This window comes from Solea senegalensis, linkage group LG15 (assembly GCF_019176455.1).
Source record: "Solea senegalensis isolate Sse05_10M linkage group LG15, IFAPA_SoseM_1, whole genome shotgun sequence".
In the NCBI taxonomy this organism is placed as follows: domain Eukaryota; kingdom Metazoa; phylum Chordata; class Actinopteri; order Pleuronectiformes; family Soleidae; genus Solea; species Solea senegalensis.
Window position 1 is genome coordinate 21,681,471 of NC_058035.1, and position 21,686 is coordinate 21,703,156.

Sequence of the window (21,686 nt, forward strand, 5' to 3'; positions counted from 1 at the left end):
GGACTTAAAACACACCAGCGGCTCATTGTTTACCGTGTCCGACACCGAGGCTCTGGTCTCGGGTTTCTGTTGTACACTCCGGACGCCGGGTTTCATCTGTCAGCTGTTTCTGCTCTCAGCTGTCAGGTGAGCGGCTAGCCGGTGAGCTAGCGTGCTCACGCAGATAAACCGCAGATTTCGTCTGAATTAAAACACAGTGTGACGTCAAGAAGCTCCACAGATTCCAAAGTTTCAAAAATACAAGCAGACACAGAGAGTTTGTCACGCTTCATGACAGAAGGTTCATTTTAATGTTGTTCTCCTGTACCTATTATTATGCTTTTATTGTGAAAAAGCCACAATAAATGTCATATTCAAAATTGTAATTGCTCACTTTGTTGAAATACTTTTACTTTTACTTGTATTACTTAAGTACATTTTATATCAGAAAATGACTTTTGATACTTTAGTACAGTAAATGTCAGGTACTTTAAGACTTTTACTCAAGTAATATTCTAAAAGGTGACTTTAACTTCTACCAAAGTCATTTTCTGGTAAGATACTTGTACTTTTGCTCAAGTCGATCAGTAACTATTCGTAATATACTAAATAGAACAAATGTTTTATCATTAATTTCATTTATAAAAACAAATCTTTCTACTCCAATGACGACCTAATTTAAAGTGTAACTATTATCACTAGGTGGCAGCAGCAGCACAACACAATTATTGTGAGTTTGTGGAAGCTCAACATGCTGTAGATCGGGGTCTCAGACTCAAATGACCTGGGGGCCACTGAGAGTCTAGAGAGGTGAGGAGGGGCCAGTCATGTGGGGGCCAGTAGAGGTGGTATATTAAAAAGACCCTATTGTTATTCCATTGTAATAATGCATTAACAACATTTGTGATATTTCACAGAATTTTAAAACTACAGGGTTTATATTGAAAAATAAATATTTATGATGCAAAATAAACATAAATAAAAAGAAAATACAGAAATAATTTGATATATAGAATGAACAACAATACAGGATACCATCACTCATCAAGATAAAAAGCACTTACAATAAGTTAAATGTGGTGAATTTCTATCATAGCAACAATCGACAACGGCGATAAACGTTAATATTTGAAAATCCTTTCTAACTCGCTAACATACAGTCCTTGTGATTTAGTTTTCACTGTGCCACAGTCTTTCCTCGTGACTATGATCTTATTAAACGAATTATTTTCACTAAAAATGTATGTTTACGATCTGTTTAAGTGTAGACAGAAGGCTTTGCCTGTTTAATATAAAAATGTTTTATTAAAACCTATTTTTTCTGGTCAGGATAATCGTGGTTGAAAGTTTATATTGTTAAAAGTGTATGTCTATGTTTTACAGATTTTGTAATATCATTTCTGTTGATGTGCACGTTACTAAGTGGTGTTATGACTGATGGTGGTGTTATTCAGTTGAAATTTAATAAATTCATAAAATGTTGTCATGCGCTCCTGCTGGGTTTTTTTCAGAATCAGACTCTCTCAGTTATTCCTTCAAAGATGAAGTCGGGAACTTTTAATAATATACAAAAATGACCACTATACAGTGAAAGTACATCATAAGATAGATTTGTGATTTGTCTGAAGCTCTGAGACCAAAGACAGACGCAGGGAAAAAGGGAATCAGACCGAGCACGCAGCAAATCAACAGTGACGCTAACTCTGTTTGTGTATCTTTATTTCTTTTGTTGGTAACAGTAGCATGAGCACCAGGCAGGTGAGCTAAGATTTGAGCTAACGTTAGCTCATTAGTTAGCCTTGTTAAACCTGTGTGTTAACTGTACCACGGACAAAGCTCCATATGTGTCCGTACCTGCTGTAACCACACATTCAATTATTATGAGACCTTTGTGACCACAACATTCAACCACCCAAATCCAAGCAGTTCAACAATGTCCAATCACGTTCTACAATCAGTGTCCATGTTCCTGTCTCTGTCCTCCTCAACCCTGCAGTGACTCAGGTCTGTCAGCTTTGTCTCTCCATCAGGAGACGGTTGAAATGTGAACGTCCCCGAGAGATGGAGGGAATTGTGAGGCGCAGGAGGCCGGAAAACAACAACTGTCTCTGTGCATGTTACTGCAGAGGGAGAAAAAAAAAGAGACACACCGGGCAAGCAGAGGTGTGTCTGACCCACACACACACACACACACACACACACACTGGTAGTTGACACAATTTACTGGTTGTCATGGCAGCAGGGTTAGGAGTGTCTATTGTCATCAGCAAAAAAATGCTGATTTGCCTGAGTTGCAGAATGGTTCCAATGAAGTGTACCCTCATCATGAACACACACACACAGACAGAGAGAGAGACAGATAGAGACAGATTTTTGCACTTAGACCCTAAGACATAATGCATTCCCTTAGACCCTAACCTTAACCCTGACCTAAACCCATTTCTAACCCTAGCACTTTAAAGATGTGAGTTAAAAAGATTTCTGGTATGTCTGGAATAGTTTCCCCTTTAACAACTTAAGGGGGAATTCCTTTGTTTTAGTATCTGCCATTAATAATTTGGTGTGTGTCTCCACTTTTACTTTAGGGCCATTCTGGCAATTTAGAGAGTGTTAGTTCTCTTACAGAAGCCGTACAAAGAACACTGAGTGCAGAGGTGCTATAACCTGTGCTACAGCTGTAAATGTATAAATATACATTTCAGCAGCACAACCTCTGACAGTCGAGCAGAAATGGAAAATAAAGTATCGAGTGAGTCGTCCTTGTTGAGCAGATATGAGGCTCTCAGAGCTTTGATCACATGAGCGAGTGGAATCTGTCAATCACCTCCGTGAAAAAAGATGCCATTACTATTTTCTCACATCTAAATCAAAAACCTCATCAGTGTCACTAAAGAGACTCATCACCATGGAAACATACAGTGCTCAACTCATCAATAGATAGTACCTGCTACTGGTTTTTTGGTAGCTATTTTATCCTTATCCTGTGGGACTGAGCTGGAAATGGGAACTTTACAACATGCTTCTCCCAGAAATGTATTCACATTGTTTCTATGCCTTATAATACATACAGAAATAAGTCATTATAACTTCAAATGAAGTGGTGGGCCACAGGAAATCAACTGGGGGGCCACAAGTTTGGGACCTCTGCCTTAAATGCAGCTCAGGCCTTGGTTAGTCTGCTCCCTGAACTTGATTCAATAAAGTTCTAGTTTCTTAGCACAGATCCTGATGACTTGGTATAATCAGAAGTGGTGGTGGAGAGGAAGTTTACGTTGTGTGTTGTGTGATGTTTGCAGCTCTCTATCACTGACAAATACAGACGCCAATCAATTGGAATGACTTGCTGTCAGTCAAACCAGAAGCATGTGCGTCACTCTCAGATGAAAAATCCAAACGATTTAAGTAAATCTACATTTACACTGACTAACTAAACCCATGAGTATAATGGCACTGCAGTTTTCTGCAATGATGTCAGTGTTCACTATTGCTGTTGTAAGGGATGCATCAGCATCAGCATCAGCAGCATCTACAGGCTGGGTGTTTTCTCCCTCAGTGTAAACCCCACAGAGAGAGTGAAGAGAGGTCAAAGGTCATGTTCCACACAACTGGGAGTGTGTGGTCACTAATAACAGATTAAAGTCACAGGGGAGGATCAGGTCCTCCCTCATTTCCTCAGAGACGTACATGTATAGAAGAAGAAGAACAACGTGAGGTGTTTACGTGAAACAGTCAATTAACATTGATTTTTCTCCACAGCGGTTTGTTACTCTATGTGTGTGTGTGGGGAGGGTGATGGATTGGCTTGTTAATAGAGAATCACAGGCCGAAGCCTCAGCTGTGATCACTAACATTTCAAAGCTTTTTCTAAACATCACATTGTTTTTTTTGGTGATTCATCACCGCTGTCTTTCATCACACCAGCCGGCTGTACACACATGCTAATGAAGTGGGACATGTCAATAAATGTCACATGGAATAAAAGGATCTAACGCTCCTTTCTGAGGCCGTGTGGGTGAAAATGTAGCTTCTGAGAGCAGAAGTTGGTCGGGCAGGGTTTTAAAGAACGCTGCAATTTTCGATTGGGGAGGTCCTGATCAGCTTTTATTGCTCGCCATTCCAATATGATCAACCCATGACCAATTTGAAAGGAAACTGGGCTCGTAACTGGAGGGTTGGCAAATGGTCAAAAAGGCTGTGGTACCTCTGAGCAAGGCTCAGCGGCTGCCCACTGCTCCTAATTCTAGGACGGTTCCTGCTCCAGAATGAGAGGAATTTTCCTATGGAGATTAACAAAGCACCAAAAATTCAAGAAAATTGTGAAATCTAATTCAAATTCAAAAAATTAACTATCTGCCAAGTCCCGATCCGATACTTGTATTTGCCTCGATGTTGGCTGTGATATAACATTCACACCACAGTAAACTGAACACACAACAGCAGAGTCTTGGAACCTGGATCAATATACACTGGTTCACACCTGGAAAAGTGATTTTGGGTTCTGGTTTCACTTTAGAGATCAGGGTGAGGTGATTGTGGTGATTTCAGAACATCCCTGATTCCATAATGTATTAAACCCATTCACAGCAGCATAAGGTTAAGTGTCTTGCCCAAGGACACATTGGTATATAGACTGGCAGAGCCAGGAATTGATCACACAGCCTTCCAGAAAGACAACTCACTCTGCCACTGAGACCACATCAATCTGACAGTAATTGATATTTTTATTTGATATAGATGTAGATATAAATATATGAATAATACCCGTTTATTTCTTTGACTTGAGTGAAGGATATTTATGTGTGTTAGAAACAATGAAATGGTCAAATGCTGCTATAACACAAATAATTAGGCTTCAAATTAAAGAAATGTTATTAAGTTACTTTTTTTTTATTGATTCCATGTGTTTTAAATCAATATATAACGTTTAATTTGTAATATGTAATGTACTTCACAAATGTTTTCAAAATAATAAATATGATGACAATCAATGCAACAGCACTTAAAACCAGGAAAAGTCACAAGATAAGGCAAGAATTCACAGTGTCACCACAGTAAAGGCAATAAATAATAAACACATATTTCCACATATGTGAAAGCACAATATAGAATCACAGATATCCAAAATCTTATCGTGTCATGATACAGATATAATATGGATCTATTGCCCCGCCCTCACACCTCACACCAGACTGTGTTGTACAAGTTGTTGGAAAAACCCAAGAAAGTGCAGCAGAAACACCTCAGAGACACTGATGAAATGCGACGTCTCATACAGTATGTAGGTCACCTTGCTATTACGCCGCTGAGTAATATGACATTTATGCCTTATTCTCAATACGTGTCTGTGCTTGTTTGTGCATGAAAATGACAAACAGTCAGTGCAACAGCAGATGATACATATTATATTAATATGCAGAGTGTGGTATGACTCCATGCTGAACACAGGAGGAGAGACGCAGCAGTGGATGTCTCACACACACACACACACAGAGGTTTGCACAGCTATTCTTCTCAGGACTCTGCCTAATCAAAGCCTGACTTTAACCATAACCAGTTAATGTCAAACCCAAATCTTATCTTAGTCCTAAACTTAACCAGTTCCTCTGAAATAAGGTTTCGCCTCATTGGGACCAGGTTTTGGTCTCCATGAGGACTACTGGTCCTGACAAGGTCAGCGTTTATGCCAGAAAAGGTCCTAAATCCAAGTGCACACACAAACACAAACACACTTTGATGACAGTCTGCCTCCAGCTGCTACAATTGTTCAAAATAATAATAAGAGAGTGTGTGCTTAGACATCCCAGCAGGGTAAAGTGTCAGAATCTATCCTTTGAGGATCACACACCCACCCACTGCATGCTGGGCAGGTTCACTCTGTTCCACACCGCTTCCAAAGTTGTGCTATTGCAATTCTCAAAGCTACGGGTAATTTATGGAGATTATATTTCACATTCAATCCAGTCTCCAGGACTTATTTACAGATTCAGACCAGATTCTTCATTTCTGGTCAAAATGATGGATTTACTTATTCTAATGTTGACCAAAATTCTATATGTGGAGACTGTTTCTCCTTTCTTGTCTCAGAGTTTGGATTATTTGTGCTCGTGGGGATATTTAACAGAAAATGATGTGATATAATGTGACAGAGATCAACGCTGAACCCCCCCCACGCACACACACACACACACACACATACGCAGACACACACATCCTCCCAGCTGGCCCACAATCACGACATGCCTGGTGAGCATTGTTGGAGTGACAGATGGACCGCAGGCATGGAGGGGGTGGTTTGATAAAGACACTCATATAAACACACATGTACAGTTGTACATACACACTTACATGAGGGTGAACATGTCATGTCACGTCCTTCCCTTCCTCTCCTTTCCTCCTTTCCTGCCTTTGGCCACGGTGTGTTCAGTGTTGCTCCTCCAGAGCTCCACATACAGGGGGTGAGGGGGGTGAGGGGGCAGAGGAGCTGCCAGCCTTTCACTACCTGTTTGTTCTCCTGCTCCGCCTGCAGACCACACAACACACAGTGCTGGGCTCTGCTGTCTCCATAGATGTGCCTGCACACCGCTCTGGAGATGCTGCTGAGATAGAGATTTAGCTTTCGTTGAAACTATGAGCAGCTCCAGGCAGCACTGCCCTCTGATAAGATGGATGAGTGTTCCAGGATTGATCAATTCATCTGTGGCTGCAGAGTTACAGAATGATGATTGTTGATTTTGCTGTGGTCGGATGAGGTTTCACTTTTTCCTTCATTCGCTCCAGTAGAAAGCTTGGCCTCATGCAATGACACAAAGCCAATCAGCATTGAGAGTCTCAGTTGTTCACTATTATCTGAAAATGCTTCTCCAGCACGCCGGCATCCATCCATTCATTTTCTACCACTGTATCCTCCACAGGAGGGCTGCGGGGGGTGCACACCAACATGCATGTGTATGTAAATTTAAAATGGTTGACAAACTTCACAATATTACTTAAATTCTGTGTATTTAAGTAATATTGTATTTTATTTTATTTTATTTTATTTTATTTTATTATATTATATTATATCATATTATATTATATCATATCATATCATATCATATCATATCATATTTGATTTTATTATATTATATTATATTATATTATATTATATTATATTATATTATATTATATTATATTATATTATATTTTATTTTATTTTATTTTATTTTATTTTATTTTATTCTCATCTCTTAACTGAGCTGTTGTGAATGTGTGTTTCCCCCCTGGGGGAGGAATAAAGTCATTCAATCTTCAATCTTCAAATTGTTAACACCTAACTGAATAAAGTTAATTCAAAGTAAACTTAAAAAGCTGTAAAATATTAAAGTATAACGCTGTATGAAGACATCTCGATTACTTTAGTTTGAATGAACTTAATTCAATCAGAAAAGAAGTTTGTTCACCATTGTCTTTTTTCAGTGAAGGAACTCTTTAACTTTTTAAACCTGAAATGAATGAGACTACCCTTTAAAACAGTGTATCAGGCAGATGTTGAAGTAAGAAGGTGGAGAATTGAAATATTTGACCTGATGGTGGCAGGTTTTATCAAAGTGGAGTGACCAACCATTAAACCTTATACAACACATCCATCAGTGCCTTCCTGTGGGAATGGCACAATACCACTATATTGTGTCCAAACACAAACTTGAGTACCTGCCAATACCATTTTAATCCTTTTAAAACAATGAAGCTTTAAACACATTTGTGCCATAAAGACACAACGCTCCATCCTCACTCTAACAAATATTCTTTTCCCATAAAGAAGAATAAACAGCCTCCAATGTGCCTCGGCTAAAATGCTGTTGCTGATGTTGTGTTTACAGTCATTTCAGTGCATAGTGATGCATGTGATACTGTATTGGATTTTACATTTTTATCCGTCCAATATCTGATCCAGTGATTTTGCCCAGTGTCGTATGAGCTCATCCGTAATTTCCTGTTGTTTTTCCACCTTTAACAGTGATTTGGTTTAGTTTTTTTGTTTGTTTGTTTTTTTGCTCTGCCACAGTTGACTCTCACTGTGTTTATGATTCAGTTTGACTCAGAGAGCAGTAATGGAAAAAAGGGAAAATGGTCCCATTAAGGAGATAATTAGCTGCATGTTGGGAAACCCTGCAGTACACACGGTGTGCATCATGGCAGCTGTTTCTCATGCATTCTTCAAAGGATTGACCAAATATTTGACTTTTGAGAAATGGGTCAAAACTATGGTGGCCAGTAAAGGGCAAAACCCTTTACACACTTTTATAAAGCTTGAGGCAAATTTACAAAAGCCACAATCATTTATTATTTGTTTTATTTGTATAGTGCCAAATCACAACATAGATTATCTTGAGGCTCTTTATATAGTAAGTCAGAAACCTTACAATATTATAGTTCTGTAAAAGTGCAGAAATGAGGGATCAGGTGAAAACTGCCCACGAGTGCCAGCACTGCAGGGGTGGGACCACCAGTAGTAGTCCAGTAGACCAAAACAAAAGGAGAAACCCAAATGAAGTAAAGCATTTTCCATCCAAATGTAGTCAAGCTGGTAAAGAGTGAGATCCAGATACCGGTGTGGCCCGCACTGTCAGCGAACCAGGTCTCCACTCTTTACATCAGAACACATGCAAATGCAGGAGTCGCTCTAACCCTAACCCTAACCCAGGAGGGGGAGGGGCTCTTTCTGTGGTCCCCTCGCTCTGTCTTTCCACTAAAAACTATTTGTATGATTTTTGTATATCACTATATTCAAATGTAATTGTATGAACAAATATGAATTCAACAGTTCAACATTCAATTTATTTTCTGTGGTGCGATGAGTGCACGAGGCGTCAGCTTTGTTAGTTGTTATTGTGTTTAGGTTTATTTCACGTTAAGTTCATGTCACATTTGGTGTGGGTTTGATTTTCACTTCCCCTTTTATTTTGGTAAATGTCATGTCTTCCTGTCTCGTGTTTTGACACATGTCCCCTAATTCTCCCATGCACTTCACCTGGTTGATCTTTAAGTAATCACTAGCACCTGCCCTTGATTCCCTGTCCCCTATAGTGTCCCCAGTTCCTTTGTCTTTTGCCAGAGCGTCATCTATGCTCCTAGAGTTCACGTCAGGTCCCAAGTTGGTTTCGTCTAGTTTAGTTTTTCCGTCTGTATAGAAGTGATTTTGTGTTTGCCTGCCATCTCAGGAGATAAATAAAGACTCTAGAGACCTGAGTCTTCCTCATGTACCACAGGCTTGTCATTCCATACGGTGGGAAACCATATGTTCAAAATAAATTCATATTTCCAACAAAAAAAGTGTGAAAAAAAAAGGATGATTTTTGTAATTTCATGCCGTTGACTCACATCACCACTGATGTGCGAAGGCCGTTAGACTGCAGCTGCAGACGTAGCACTGATGCTATTCTGAGTTGCTCATTGTTGGTGTTTACTGGGCGATGACAGGAATGGTACCCACCATTTTGGCAACTCCTATAACGCTGCGTTCACACTTCACACACATTTCCGCACTGCACCACAACGACTCTGCTGGAGGAACTGACTGAGAGCTTTTAAGGAAACACCAAAAAGTAAAGAAACCATTGTCATATGTGGTTATTCCAGGAGCGCCCCCTGGATGCCGGACGCTTGCGGTGCTACGAGCTGGTTTGATGACGTGGGGCCCGGATGTCAGGGAAGGACCCCAGAGTTTCAGTAATGTCAGGTCTGACAGCAGAGTGAACATGTGAATGATCATCCTGCTCCAACGTGATTGTTGTTCATTTTAGTCAACAAATGAACAACAATCACAACAAGGTGATGACATTAATTTCACATTCCAGACACTCCATTTTTTTTTTCACTGAATTAATTGAGCGCGCCTTGAGTGAAGACGAGCACAACAAGCAGAGAGCAGAAGAGCATGACCCTTTATTAAATTATGATCCATTTGTGCAGCTGAAGTGCAATTACAATGCACCAAATCATTGGTTTATGCTTCATTAAGGCTTAATGGAGCGGAATGTAAGTTAAAGTGTAAATGATAAGGAAGCTCAGGAGCGTGCTGAGCCGTGATCACTGCAGACAGACACAGCCAGCGCTCTGTGGCTGTTAATGATGGGGTCAGCCTGAATTACAGTGGGTAAGAAGAGATGTGAGTCACACAGTTAAATGAATATATGTCTCACTCACTCACACACACACACACACACAGAGGTAAATGTAATGATAATGCAGGAGCTGCTCTGTGTGGTTCATGAGCAGAGAGGAGAAAGTTACAACAAGTCCAACAAACTCCACGTTTTAATGTAATTGTAATGTGAAATTTGAACAAATTCTATCCTACGGGCCAGTTTGGACCGTCTGGTGGGCCGGTTCTGTAAACAGTCCCATGTAAACAGCAGTGAAATGCAGCAGCTCTTGTCAGGAAGACACAAACTCCCTCTGGAATCATCTGGTCTCAGCTCCATCATTATCTGTGTTTTGGTTCACACCGGACTCTGATTGGCTTCTTACTGGTAAGGAATGAACACAATAGATTTTTCTTGGTCAGCCTTGAAACTGCAGTCGGTACAATAACATGTTCTCCTAACAACTGGACTTTCAACTCGCAATGGCTCTATACTTATATCCATCCATCCATCCATCCATCCATCCATCCATCCGTCTTCTACTGCTTTGACCAAGGTTTATACATTTCCCCTCCACGTATTTCAAGTCCAAAATTCTACATAATTTATGTACAGATGAAGAACCAGAATCCCATTGACTTGGTTGACCACAGTGGATCATCTCCCTCCATCTTGCCCTAAAACCCTTGTCATGTTCTGTTACACCAACTGTCCTCATGTCCAACCCTAACAACCGACAATCATTTCCATTTTTCTCGGTGTTATTCACATATAATTATTCACATTGTTTTCATCAATTATTTAGTTTCTCCTCAATCTGTTTTTGGTCCATTAAATGGGACAAATAGTGTAGAAGTGAAAAAAACATGACCACATCCTCAAAATATCAAATATACTGTCATAAAAATGCAAAGTAAACTGTATTCACTGAAGCTGAAATCACAAAACTTGTTTTTAATATATATATGTAAGTACATGTATATACATATATACATATATATAATATAATATAATATAAAAAAATTCAGTCAAACGGACATAATGATTTTAAAATGATTAGCATTAATTTAGTAATCTTAATAATTGATTAACTGCTGTAATTCTTGTATGAAAGGAAGGCGGGCGTGTCATTGATCCGACCACTTAGAGCACAGAGTGCAGGAAACACACGATCATCTGCTCTGATTGATAAGAGGAGGCTGTTCTCTGAGTAAGTCGATGCTGCCGTTCACTTGCATTAATCAAACTTGGTTTAATTCAGCTGAAGCTTTCATTCGGGTGCTGACGTTTCCTTATCTGCAGGGCTTCCATTTTGTTCGACTTGTCCTGACTGCCGCTCGTGCTAAGCTGTCAATCAAAACCAGCTGTGCGTGTGAATACACTGACAGCATGCGACAACACAGTAACATCGACCAGACAAAGAGGATCAGACTGTGTGTACAACACGCACATGTGCGATTTAAATAGACACAACGTGCAATATCAATGGTTAATGTGCCATATGAACTGTACAATAACAAGCCATGCATTTAGCACTGAAAAGGGGGAGGGGCAACCCTCAGTATCATCAACCTGCCTTTGAACTACAGATGGATCAAAACTTTGACAGTTGATATAGCATCAGATCGTCAATGAGCTCAATAATGATGACTGGCCAGTGGACAATTAAGCATTAGAAGAAAATAAGTATATACAGTATATACTAGCAGTCAATAGTGTGGACACACCTCCTCATTCAATGTTTTTTCTTCATTTTCACGACTAGTTAGAACGAGGTATTCAAACAATCGCCATATTGGACTTGGTATTTTTGTTTTTCTAGTTTTGTTTTTGTTGTATGATACAGAACTTTGCGGTTAATATGACATTTGTAGACCTCTCTCTTTACAACACGAGGCATTTACATCACATTTGGGGTTTACAGAGTGCATGGGAGCACAATATCAGACCAATACCTACGCCGAGTATCGTTCTGGCTCGTCCCTAACGATGGATTTGTTTGTTTCAGTAGGTTCAGAGAGAACTATTTGTTCACATGGAAACGGTCGGCGTGTTTGCATGTCAGTTCTGCACAGTGTCAGCGATGCTCTACCACGTGAAACTGAAATGATTCTGTTGGTTAAAACAAAAAGAGACACAGAGATAAACACAGAAGATGAAGAGGCGGCAGAGACAGCAAGTGCTCTGCAACATGGACAATAATGGAGAGAGAGAGAGAGAGAGAGAGAGAGAGAGCGAGTGATGCATAAGGAAAACATTGTGAAGAAAAGCAGAATAATCCCTATTAAGGTAATTAGTGCTTCAAGAGACAAAGCCTAATGAAATAAAAAGAGCCATAAACGACGTGCTTTCTAAAAATAACTCCTCCATACACATTCAGTGAGAGTGCACAATCCAACAATGGCATCACCAAACTGCGGGTGCGTGTTCTTGTATTTGTTACCTCTTTAGGACCCTTTCTGTCATAAACACTGACCTTGTCAGGACCCGCAGTCCTCACTGAGACCAAAACCTGGCCCTAACGAGGCAGAACCTTATTCGTGAGGAAGTGGCTTAGGTTTAGGACTAATATTTGAATTGCGGTTAGGGTTAGAAAGTGACTGGTTAGGAGTAACGCTTTGTTTGGGCGCTCCAAATAAATATTAGTCAACGCAGTTTCAAAAAACCACGTGTGTGTTAGAGTATTTTCCATGTGGAGTCTCCAGGCTTCACAAGGATGACGTTGTTCTCTTGATCTCATTGTAAACACACGACTGATATCTAGCGCACACACACACACACACACACAGCACAGCTTTCCTTTTAAGGACACACACTGTCTTGTGTTTGCATTATATATTGTGTGTGTGTGTGATCTACAGCTGTCACACAATTCCATTCCTTATTATTCCTTATATTGAAATTATATTTGAATTTTTAATTCAAATTTGAATACGTTTTAACTTAATATCATGTTGTTGTTATACGCAGCTGATGCAACTTTTTCAATATGTGTCACTAGTGTTATTTATAACGCACTTCTAATTAGAGGCCTGCAAACTACACACAGTAATCCTAAAGTAATGTTAAGTGGCAAATATCTGAGAGACAACGTCCACTGGACATTTTAGTCCTCAAATGAAGCTCAACATGCAGCTCTGTGACAACCCCAGCATGTGCATGACTGAACGTCCTCCAGGACAACATAGCATTGTTCTGTGTAGCACCTGATCTCTCCTTAAATACGGACAAAACAATGGCGATGATTATTGACCCCAGGAAGAGGGAGGGGCAGCACACCCCCACCAGGGGAGGTGAGACTGAGACGGAGAAGCGCAGCAGAGACTGTGGGAAGTTTGGCTCGTCATCCAAAGTCCTCAGTAATGGACGTACACTTTGGTATGGATGACTGCACTGCTCAGGACAGGGAGTGATCTGAACTGCTGCACACATCTGTGGAGTAGCCTTCCCATCACTACGGGACAGTTCTTCCACCAGGGTCACCATCACCAGGACGACCCACAACAAACTCAAAGACGACACACACACCCACTGCACATCCCCTTCACACACAACGGGAGTGTGAAATCAGACTCCTGCCCCCTAATCCCACCACTATCTCTACTCTTCATTTGTTTGTCCTTTTCTTTGATTGACTTATTTATGTATTATTTATTATTGAAGGAAAGCCCCCTGACCTTGGGAATTCCGAGTTTCGACTACAAACGGAACGCAGCGTTACCCGTGGAGTTCACATCAGCGCCACAGACCGCCTTACCTGGTTCAGTGCAGTTTTTCTCAGGCTCAGAATAGACGTCATGGAGAAGGTGACGACTGCCCCGCCTCGCCTCCTCCTCCTCAGCCATGGACGTGGAAGCACGGGAACCTGACAGAAAAAAGAAAGACAAAAAGAGACGATGGATTGATTAAAAACCTGAATTACATGCTACTAAACAGCCGCTGAAATCTACTGCTTCTTCTGGTCGAGTAATGTTGAGTCGATATCAGCAGTACAACAAGTAGCTATAGTCAAATCAAATATTTTAAAATGGTTGTTTTTACGGATGGTCTCAGAATAGATGTGTAATCTTTTAAATGAAACACACAAACTTAGTCTGAGAGTACACTGGTGTTCCGGAATACTTCAAACTTTCCCTCTCCACACACTAAACAGGAAGATGACATGTGCACGCTGAGCGCCACGAGGCTGTTCGCCACCACCACCTCCGACCCATCATGCAAACAGACTTGGGAGCGGAGCATGTCGGGGCTGCTATAAATAGCACCAAGTACAGCTCGATTGTTCCAAAAAAAAAAGAAGAGGAAAAGACAGAAACGTGAACGCTTGCAGCGGTTTGCAAACGGCCTTGTCTGATTCGGATCGTTGACGACAAAGGCAGCGAGCTTGAACATGACGCTTTTATCCAGGGTTAGGCAGAGGTGACATTTTAACACCGTTATATCTTAGTTTAGAGCTCCAGTAGCTGATGTGACACTATAGACACTCTATAGATCACATGTGTCAAACTGGTGGCCCGGGGGCCACATGTGGCCCTCCAATCAATTGCATGTGGCCCGCCAACCACTGTGTGAGGTGATGGAATAGAGACAGAATATAAGACTAAACGTATTTGCCAGCAATATTTTTTATAATAATAATAATAAGACATTCGGTTGTAATCATTGCTTTATTAAATGTATTACACTCAACATGGAATAACATATATTTAAGCTGTTTTAATCACAATTCTCCTCGTCATTATTTGCTGCATTTTCTATTTAATTCTCTGTTTTTGTGCATCATTTGATATCAAAACAAGCAATTTTACTTTGCAATTGTGTCTAATATCATAATGAATATCTTATATTGACCACCGGCTACTAAAGAGTTGTTTTTTCCACTTTTGTTCCTCTATGTCGGCCCCCGCTTGACCAGACTAGATGCTCATTGGCCCCCAGGTCATTTGAGTTTGACACCCCTGCTATGGATGTTAGAGATGTCAATTTTCCTCTACAATCCCATTCTTTATTATTTTTAATATTCAAATTATATTCAATTTTTTTATTAGAATGTTTAATACATTTGAACTTAATATGTGGTTGTTTTACGTTCTGTCCACTGGGATATAAAGATATAAGATATACACTTCCTGCTTTTATAGGTCACATATTCAGCCTTTTTTTCGTCTTCTTCAGTGTTGGTGAGTCAAAGTTATAATTCAATTTATATTGCATTTTTAGTTGTGATGTAAAGTAGCAATGGTTGTGCAAAAGTCACAAAATAGACATTTTATTTTCGTTCATAAAAACAAGTGAATTTTGAACGGCGACGTATTTCAAAATGTCACAAATTCAGTCCGATTTTAAACATGTCGGATCCTTTTTTCTCAGGTGTGTTTATATAGTTAATGAAAATGTTTGGGGGTTTCAGAACATTTCCTTGGTTGTGCTGAAAAAAGACATTCTATGTCGTACATTATACCCTCTGTGTATACTGTATGTTTAAACAGAGTAATAGGAACACGCAGCCAAAATGCTCTGTGTTCTAAGGGTTAAAGAGGTAACACATAGCACACGCACACACACACACACACACACACACACAGTGTTCTACATTGGCCAAAATCCTTTGTCTACTGGTCCCAGCCAACCCAATAATGTCACCTAACCCATCGCTCCTCACTGACATGCTTAATGAGCTACTTTATCTTCATTAGCGTCCCTTGGTAGGCATGTTCATGTGTGTGTATGTGAGTGCTGCATGTTATGTGTCACATTTGTACAGCACGTTGGTTACGTGTGTGTGTGTGTGTGTGTGTGTGTGCTAGCTCCAGTCCTGTCCCTGGAGAGAGAAGAATCAGGCCATGAGCACGTGCCTCATACTATACAGCGCTATAACCCACACGTGATCACAGAGTTCTTGACTCCTCGTCATATAACACACAATAACTCCTTACTGTTTCTTTCCATGCACATGTAAATGTACAGTCTATGCATGCATAATCAGCAGTTGGTTTGAGTCATCTGAGCTCCTCCCAGTCAGGTCACACTGAGATAAGAGCATTTACATACATTCTACACGAGAATGCTGCACCATACAATCCTCTGTCTCACTCCACCTCTGTCTCTCTTTAACTTGGCAAATAAGAGCACGGACAGCACAGCGTCGTCACATCTGCAGTGCTGCAGAATGAAGCAGGTCAACACACAGCGACGGAAATGAACGCAACGCGATGCAACTCTGTTTTGACCCTGTTAGCGTAGCTCACAGAGAAATGTGTCACTGACCACCTTAATACATTTGAATCATTTAAAAAAAGTGGGTAAATGTTTTTAAATTAGGTTTCAAGTCATCTGCTGTCAGATACTGGGGGTGTGTCCACATTCTATTAAAGAAACATGGGAAAATCTTTGGTTGCACCAAGTCCACGTCTCCTGGAGGAGTTCTGGCTACTCCTCTACGACGATCTATGATAACCCATGTATATATATATATATAATATATATATATTATATATATATTTTTCATACTTTCATACGTCTCAGCAAAATAAATAAACGTGAATAAAACAATAGCTGTGGGGGCACCAGCATTAAAGTCAGGGAGGTAATACATTTTAAAGCCAACATCTGTCGATACCAACATCGTGTCCTCCTAAAGTGTCTCACTGCCACACACTCATACTGGTCTACACACCTAAGTGGGAACCAGAGTCCACCAATGTACACCAAAGCACATATGAAGTCATAACTACAAACATGGAGAGCGGCTTCAGGTCGACTTTAGTAAACACTTTTAACTGAACTGATTCTAACGATTCAGTTCCACTGACTAACTAACTGTGTTTGTTTTTTTAAGAAGAAGCGTTCGAGGACCTGTGAGAAAGCTGCTGCTCTGTGTAAAATCACAGCTGCTTGCACAGTCATGTCGAATGTTCAGCTTATGTGAGAAATACTGGAGATGACACCTGAACACACCATTAGTTCAGTGATAGAGGGAAAATATACTTACTGAGTGTCTATTTGTACTAGGTTGTAACAATACTACAAATGCACCCACAGTGGCTACGAATACGGGATTATTTTATAATCTGGATTATTCTGTGTGATGAGTAACCAGCAGTTCAGACTTGTTTTTCAGTTTTAGAACTGTAGTGCATAACGTTTGAATATAAACAAATGTCTGTTCCACTCAAATCATTATCAAATGAGTCTGTGTGTGTTTGTCAGTACAGTGTTTAGATCGTATGTCACCTGGCAACATTCCTGCGCTGTAAACAGGAAGTGGTTTGTTTTGTGTAAAGACAGACGGCGGGAAATGACGCTTAAGTGAGACAACTGCAAATAGAATACTAGAATATTGTACATGTCCAATTAAATCTATCTGGTTTTCTGTTAATCATCCCACGACCCCTTAGATTTATCTGCTGACCCTCAGGGGGGTGGCACAACTTAACACAACACTTCCTACCAAGAGGGTAAAACACACAGCTAATGCAGTGAAATACTGCGCACACACACACACACACACACACACACACCCGTGCTGCATAATGGTGAGCACAGGTGACAAAAGTCAAACACATTTAAAGCACAGGTGTCACCACCTGAACACAACAACTCAAAAGTGATCACCCGTGTGGCTGATGATGTGAGGGAACATTCAGAGAGCACGGGTTTGTGACGCCCTACGATGGATAGAAATCTGAGAGGAAGAGTTTGTGTGAGAGGAGGTTCGAGGTGGTCAGTGAAGAGATCTGATGAATTCAGAGCGACTGTGATTGACCATGGTATGAGCGTGAGGGGGGCCGGACAAAGGCTACAACCAAACATCAGTAGATTCACTGTAGTGTCCACCATAATCCCAAGATTTAGAGAAGAGAACAGAACCTTTCTTTGACATCATAGTACAGTATAGTGTAAATGTTGACAGCAATTACTGTATACTATACTATATACTGTAAGTAAATACATGTACTGTAGTATTGTAATGGAGGGTTGGTCTAACTGTTTGTAGGCCTAGTATTCCATGTATATTTTTTGTAACTGCATGTTCTCTTTTTGGAGAATAGAAAGACTGCCACACGGGGGTGGGGAGGACAGGTATGTTCTCCCCACACCAAGAGACCCTAATTGTTGATATGGTCCATGAGAACAACGCCAACACCTTTTCTCTATCACTTACATAACTATATCTATATTAACAGAGGGTTTTTCAACTGGATGCAATGGAAAGACCCCATGAATACATCTACATGGATGAAGCCAGGGGGTGGAGTGGCTCAGTGGTTAAGACCGGTACCCTATGTGCGAAAAACATCATGGTCGCAATGGTCGCAAGTTCGATTCCACCCCTCGCTGACTGTACTTAATTCCATTGTAAGTCGCCTTGGATAAAAGCGTCTGCTAAATGACATGTAATGTAATGTAAGCTGGGTGTAATGGCCAAGTGGAAAGGGAACTTGTGGAAAGGGAACTTGACTTGTAACCAGAGGGTTGCCGCTTCAAATCCCCACCCCAAATCCCCGCTAGGGTACCCGGGCGCTACTCAGTGTGGCAGCCCACTGCTCCTAATTCTAGGATGGGTCAAAATGCAGAGGAATACTTTCCCTAAGGGGATTAACAAAAGGAGAAGGAGAGGCCGTAACATTATGTGCTGCCATCAGCAATCGTGGGGTTGTCCACCATCATCACCTGGGGCCCTACAACACTCACCGGCTCCTCATTTTCCTCAATCACATGCGAGATGCTCTGTTAGGGCAGCAGGATGAGCATCACATCTATGTTGTTGTTGTTTGGAACAGTGTGAGTTTTCACAGAGCCCTCCATGTTAGAGAGTGGTTCAATATGAACCAAGGTTTTTATCAATCTTTGCTCCTTCCACCGTACTCCCCTTTCCTAAACCCCACTGAAGATTACACCAGGGTAAATCTCCTGCCTGACTAGACAAAATGTGGCCTGTGATGTGGATGAAGTCCTGTGGCCTGACCCAGTACAGAGACATGATGATGTAATGCACTTATTTGTATATTTTTGTACTTTTGTCTTTTTGTGTGCTAAATGCACAGACATTTAGCACACAGTGAACAATAAACATTTATTATTCATGTCCTGAGCATTGTGTTTTCTATTTTTCTACGTAGTGTTTAGTGACTGTTCAGTAGTGTTCTTAATTTTGATTGACTCGGGGCACGATTTGACAACAGAGTGCAGTTTTGAGCACAGATTGAACTGTTTTGAGGTGAAGTTTGGTTTTGCAAGAAGAGTCTGAGGTTTTGTGAATGTCGCTTGAAAATTGGGTTTTCGTGTTCACAGTTTAGAGCAAAGGAGCGCAGCTTTCAAGAAATGTGTCTTAGCAATCGAGGAAAAACTGTAATGCTATTTTACTGACTGACATGGTGACAACATAACACATATGATGTCATACAATCGCCCTTCAGCTGTGTGTCGAGAGAATATAATAAAATAGAAGAGAAGAGAAGAGCTTCATTGTCATTTCTAACACACAGAATTGTACACTCTGGATGTAAGTGTAAGTTTGGTTCAAATAGCTTAACACTGGTTTTTATTATGGGTGCCATATGCTCAGGGTGATATATTCCAACAAGATAGAGTAAAGCAAAAAGACTGTTGCAGTAATCCAGACGTGATGAGACACGCATGTCAAAATAAATAACTTCACAAGAGGCAAATCCTGGCAATGTACCTAGTTTGTAAAAAAAGTACCACGAGTTTACTACAAAAAGAAATGTGTAAAGTACATTGAATATAATGTACAACATACTTCATGAACAGATTAGGCTTTAGGGGGTCGGATATAAAACACTAATGTATGCAAAGCCCATCAGAGGGTTACCTCGACTGTCGCTTCACAAATGAGACAACTCGTTGACGGTCTCATTAGCTGACACTGTCAGACTCCACACCTGCTGTGAGTGTGGAAGTGTGCTGTCATATCCCACTGTTTCTCACTCTCATGTCTCTTTCAGTCTGAAGCATGTGGGCCTGGCGGGGCCACTCCCCCTCTGCTCCTGTGGGCCTCTAAAGTCTAATGGTCAAGCTCTGGTCATTAGATCTTATAAGGATGCATGTGCACAGGATACACGTTCAATACAATAAAGTACTGTATAATGACTGAAATGCTAATGTTATCGTTAGTTGTAGTTAGGACTACGCAGTACGGCTGTCACTTTTTCCAAAAATGACTACAACTATAACTAGTAAATGAATTTGCAGGTGAGCGCCCGGTGCTGTGTGTTTGTACGCAGGTATTTATGAGAGGAGATTTTACTGAAATGTCACATGACAGATGATGTTGCCTCTGTTAAGAAATCCCTTCTTAACTGTTCTCTACAACTTTCCTATCCAAAATTCCCCCAACAAACATTGACATTTTAAGCTATTTTGTAGAAACTGAGGATTTACGCTGCCATTAACATCCCCTTCTTCATCCTGTGTCGCCTCGTCATTACATTTTAGTGAGAGGGTGGGAGCTTTTATTCAAACACAAACAACCTCAGCTCATAATCAGAAGGTTCTCGGGGCCACCTATGGCCAGGTGAAGTCAGTGAACCTTCCTGGGTGCTGCTCCACGTAGAGGACGCGTTAAATGCAGAGAGCCACCAATATACATCATGGGAATCTTTACCCAGATTTTAAAAATCAAGGGTTCATCTACTTAGCACTTAGATATAGAGACTATCAGACTGCTGATTAAACTGTGAGGAAAAGGCTCCAGATAAGGAGACAGTTTCAGTCATTATCTCACCAGTGAAGAGATGAATATCCTGAGCATACTTATCTCCAATAGACAGGGCTTTTCTCTCTACTACAACAAGCTCCTCCCCCCACACACACACACACATGGTTAAATTTCATTCATCTGAGAGATTAACAGTGTGATTAATGTGATCAGAGTCATTGAAAGCCTCACTCTGACCCAGCTAAGTGCAGGTGTGATTGTGTTTGTATTGTTCAGGGGAACAAACGGACCACGCTGACTAATCACTGCAGATGAACGCCATCAAATATCAGAGCGCGTCTTTTAGGGAACGCAGCTCCCTAAGAGCATTCCCTAGAGAATGTCTGATGCTGAATATCTTAAGAGAGAAGATCAGGAACCACCAGGCGGTGACTCTGCTGATTGCATAAAGAACCCAGTTGATGGAAAAATCAGCTTCTACTTCTCACTTGATTTAAAACGCCACTAGTTTCAGGTCTTCTTCAATAGAAATTCATGTCAATTGTGTAAATTTTGGTGGACACCCATGTGATTGACAGCTGGTGTCACTCAGTACAGGCCTGGTCACATGTGGTGACTCTAAACTTCACAAATTGCAATTTTGGAATGGTATATCAGATTCTTATGGGTGTCATTGGTCAAATAAAATCATTTTCTGTTCTAAATTTTCAACATGATTGACAAAGGTTTCTGAAACAAAACAGATGATCACCCCTCGTGCATGCCCATGTTTTCAACAATACAAACAGGTTTTGCTCTATTCGTCAGTGGAAAGTGATTGTTGGCACGAGGCAGATGCTGCACATCTTTGAGTCTGGTTCCCTCAGAGATTTGTACCTGTTCACCTTCCTGCCTTAATGTGT

General features: G+C 40.7%; 1 protein-coding gene across 1 annotated transcript in view; it reads right to left on the reverse strand.

Annotated features, from left to right (window-relative positions):
- slc24a3 (solute carrier family 24 member 3) overlaps positions 1 to 21,686 on the reverse strand; it is a 53,093-nt gene that overhangs the window by 20,673 nt on the left and 10,734 nt on the right. The window contains exon 2 of the mRNA XM_044046518.1: positions 13,861 to 13,968. Within this exon, the coding sequence (XP_043902453.1) occupies positions 13,861 to 13,968 (108 nt within the window). The remainder of the gene's footprint in view (positions 1 to 13,860; positions 13,969 to 21,686) is intronic.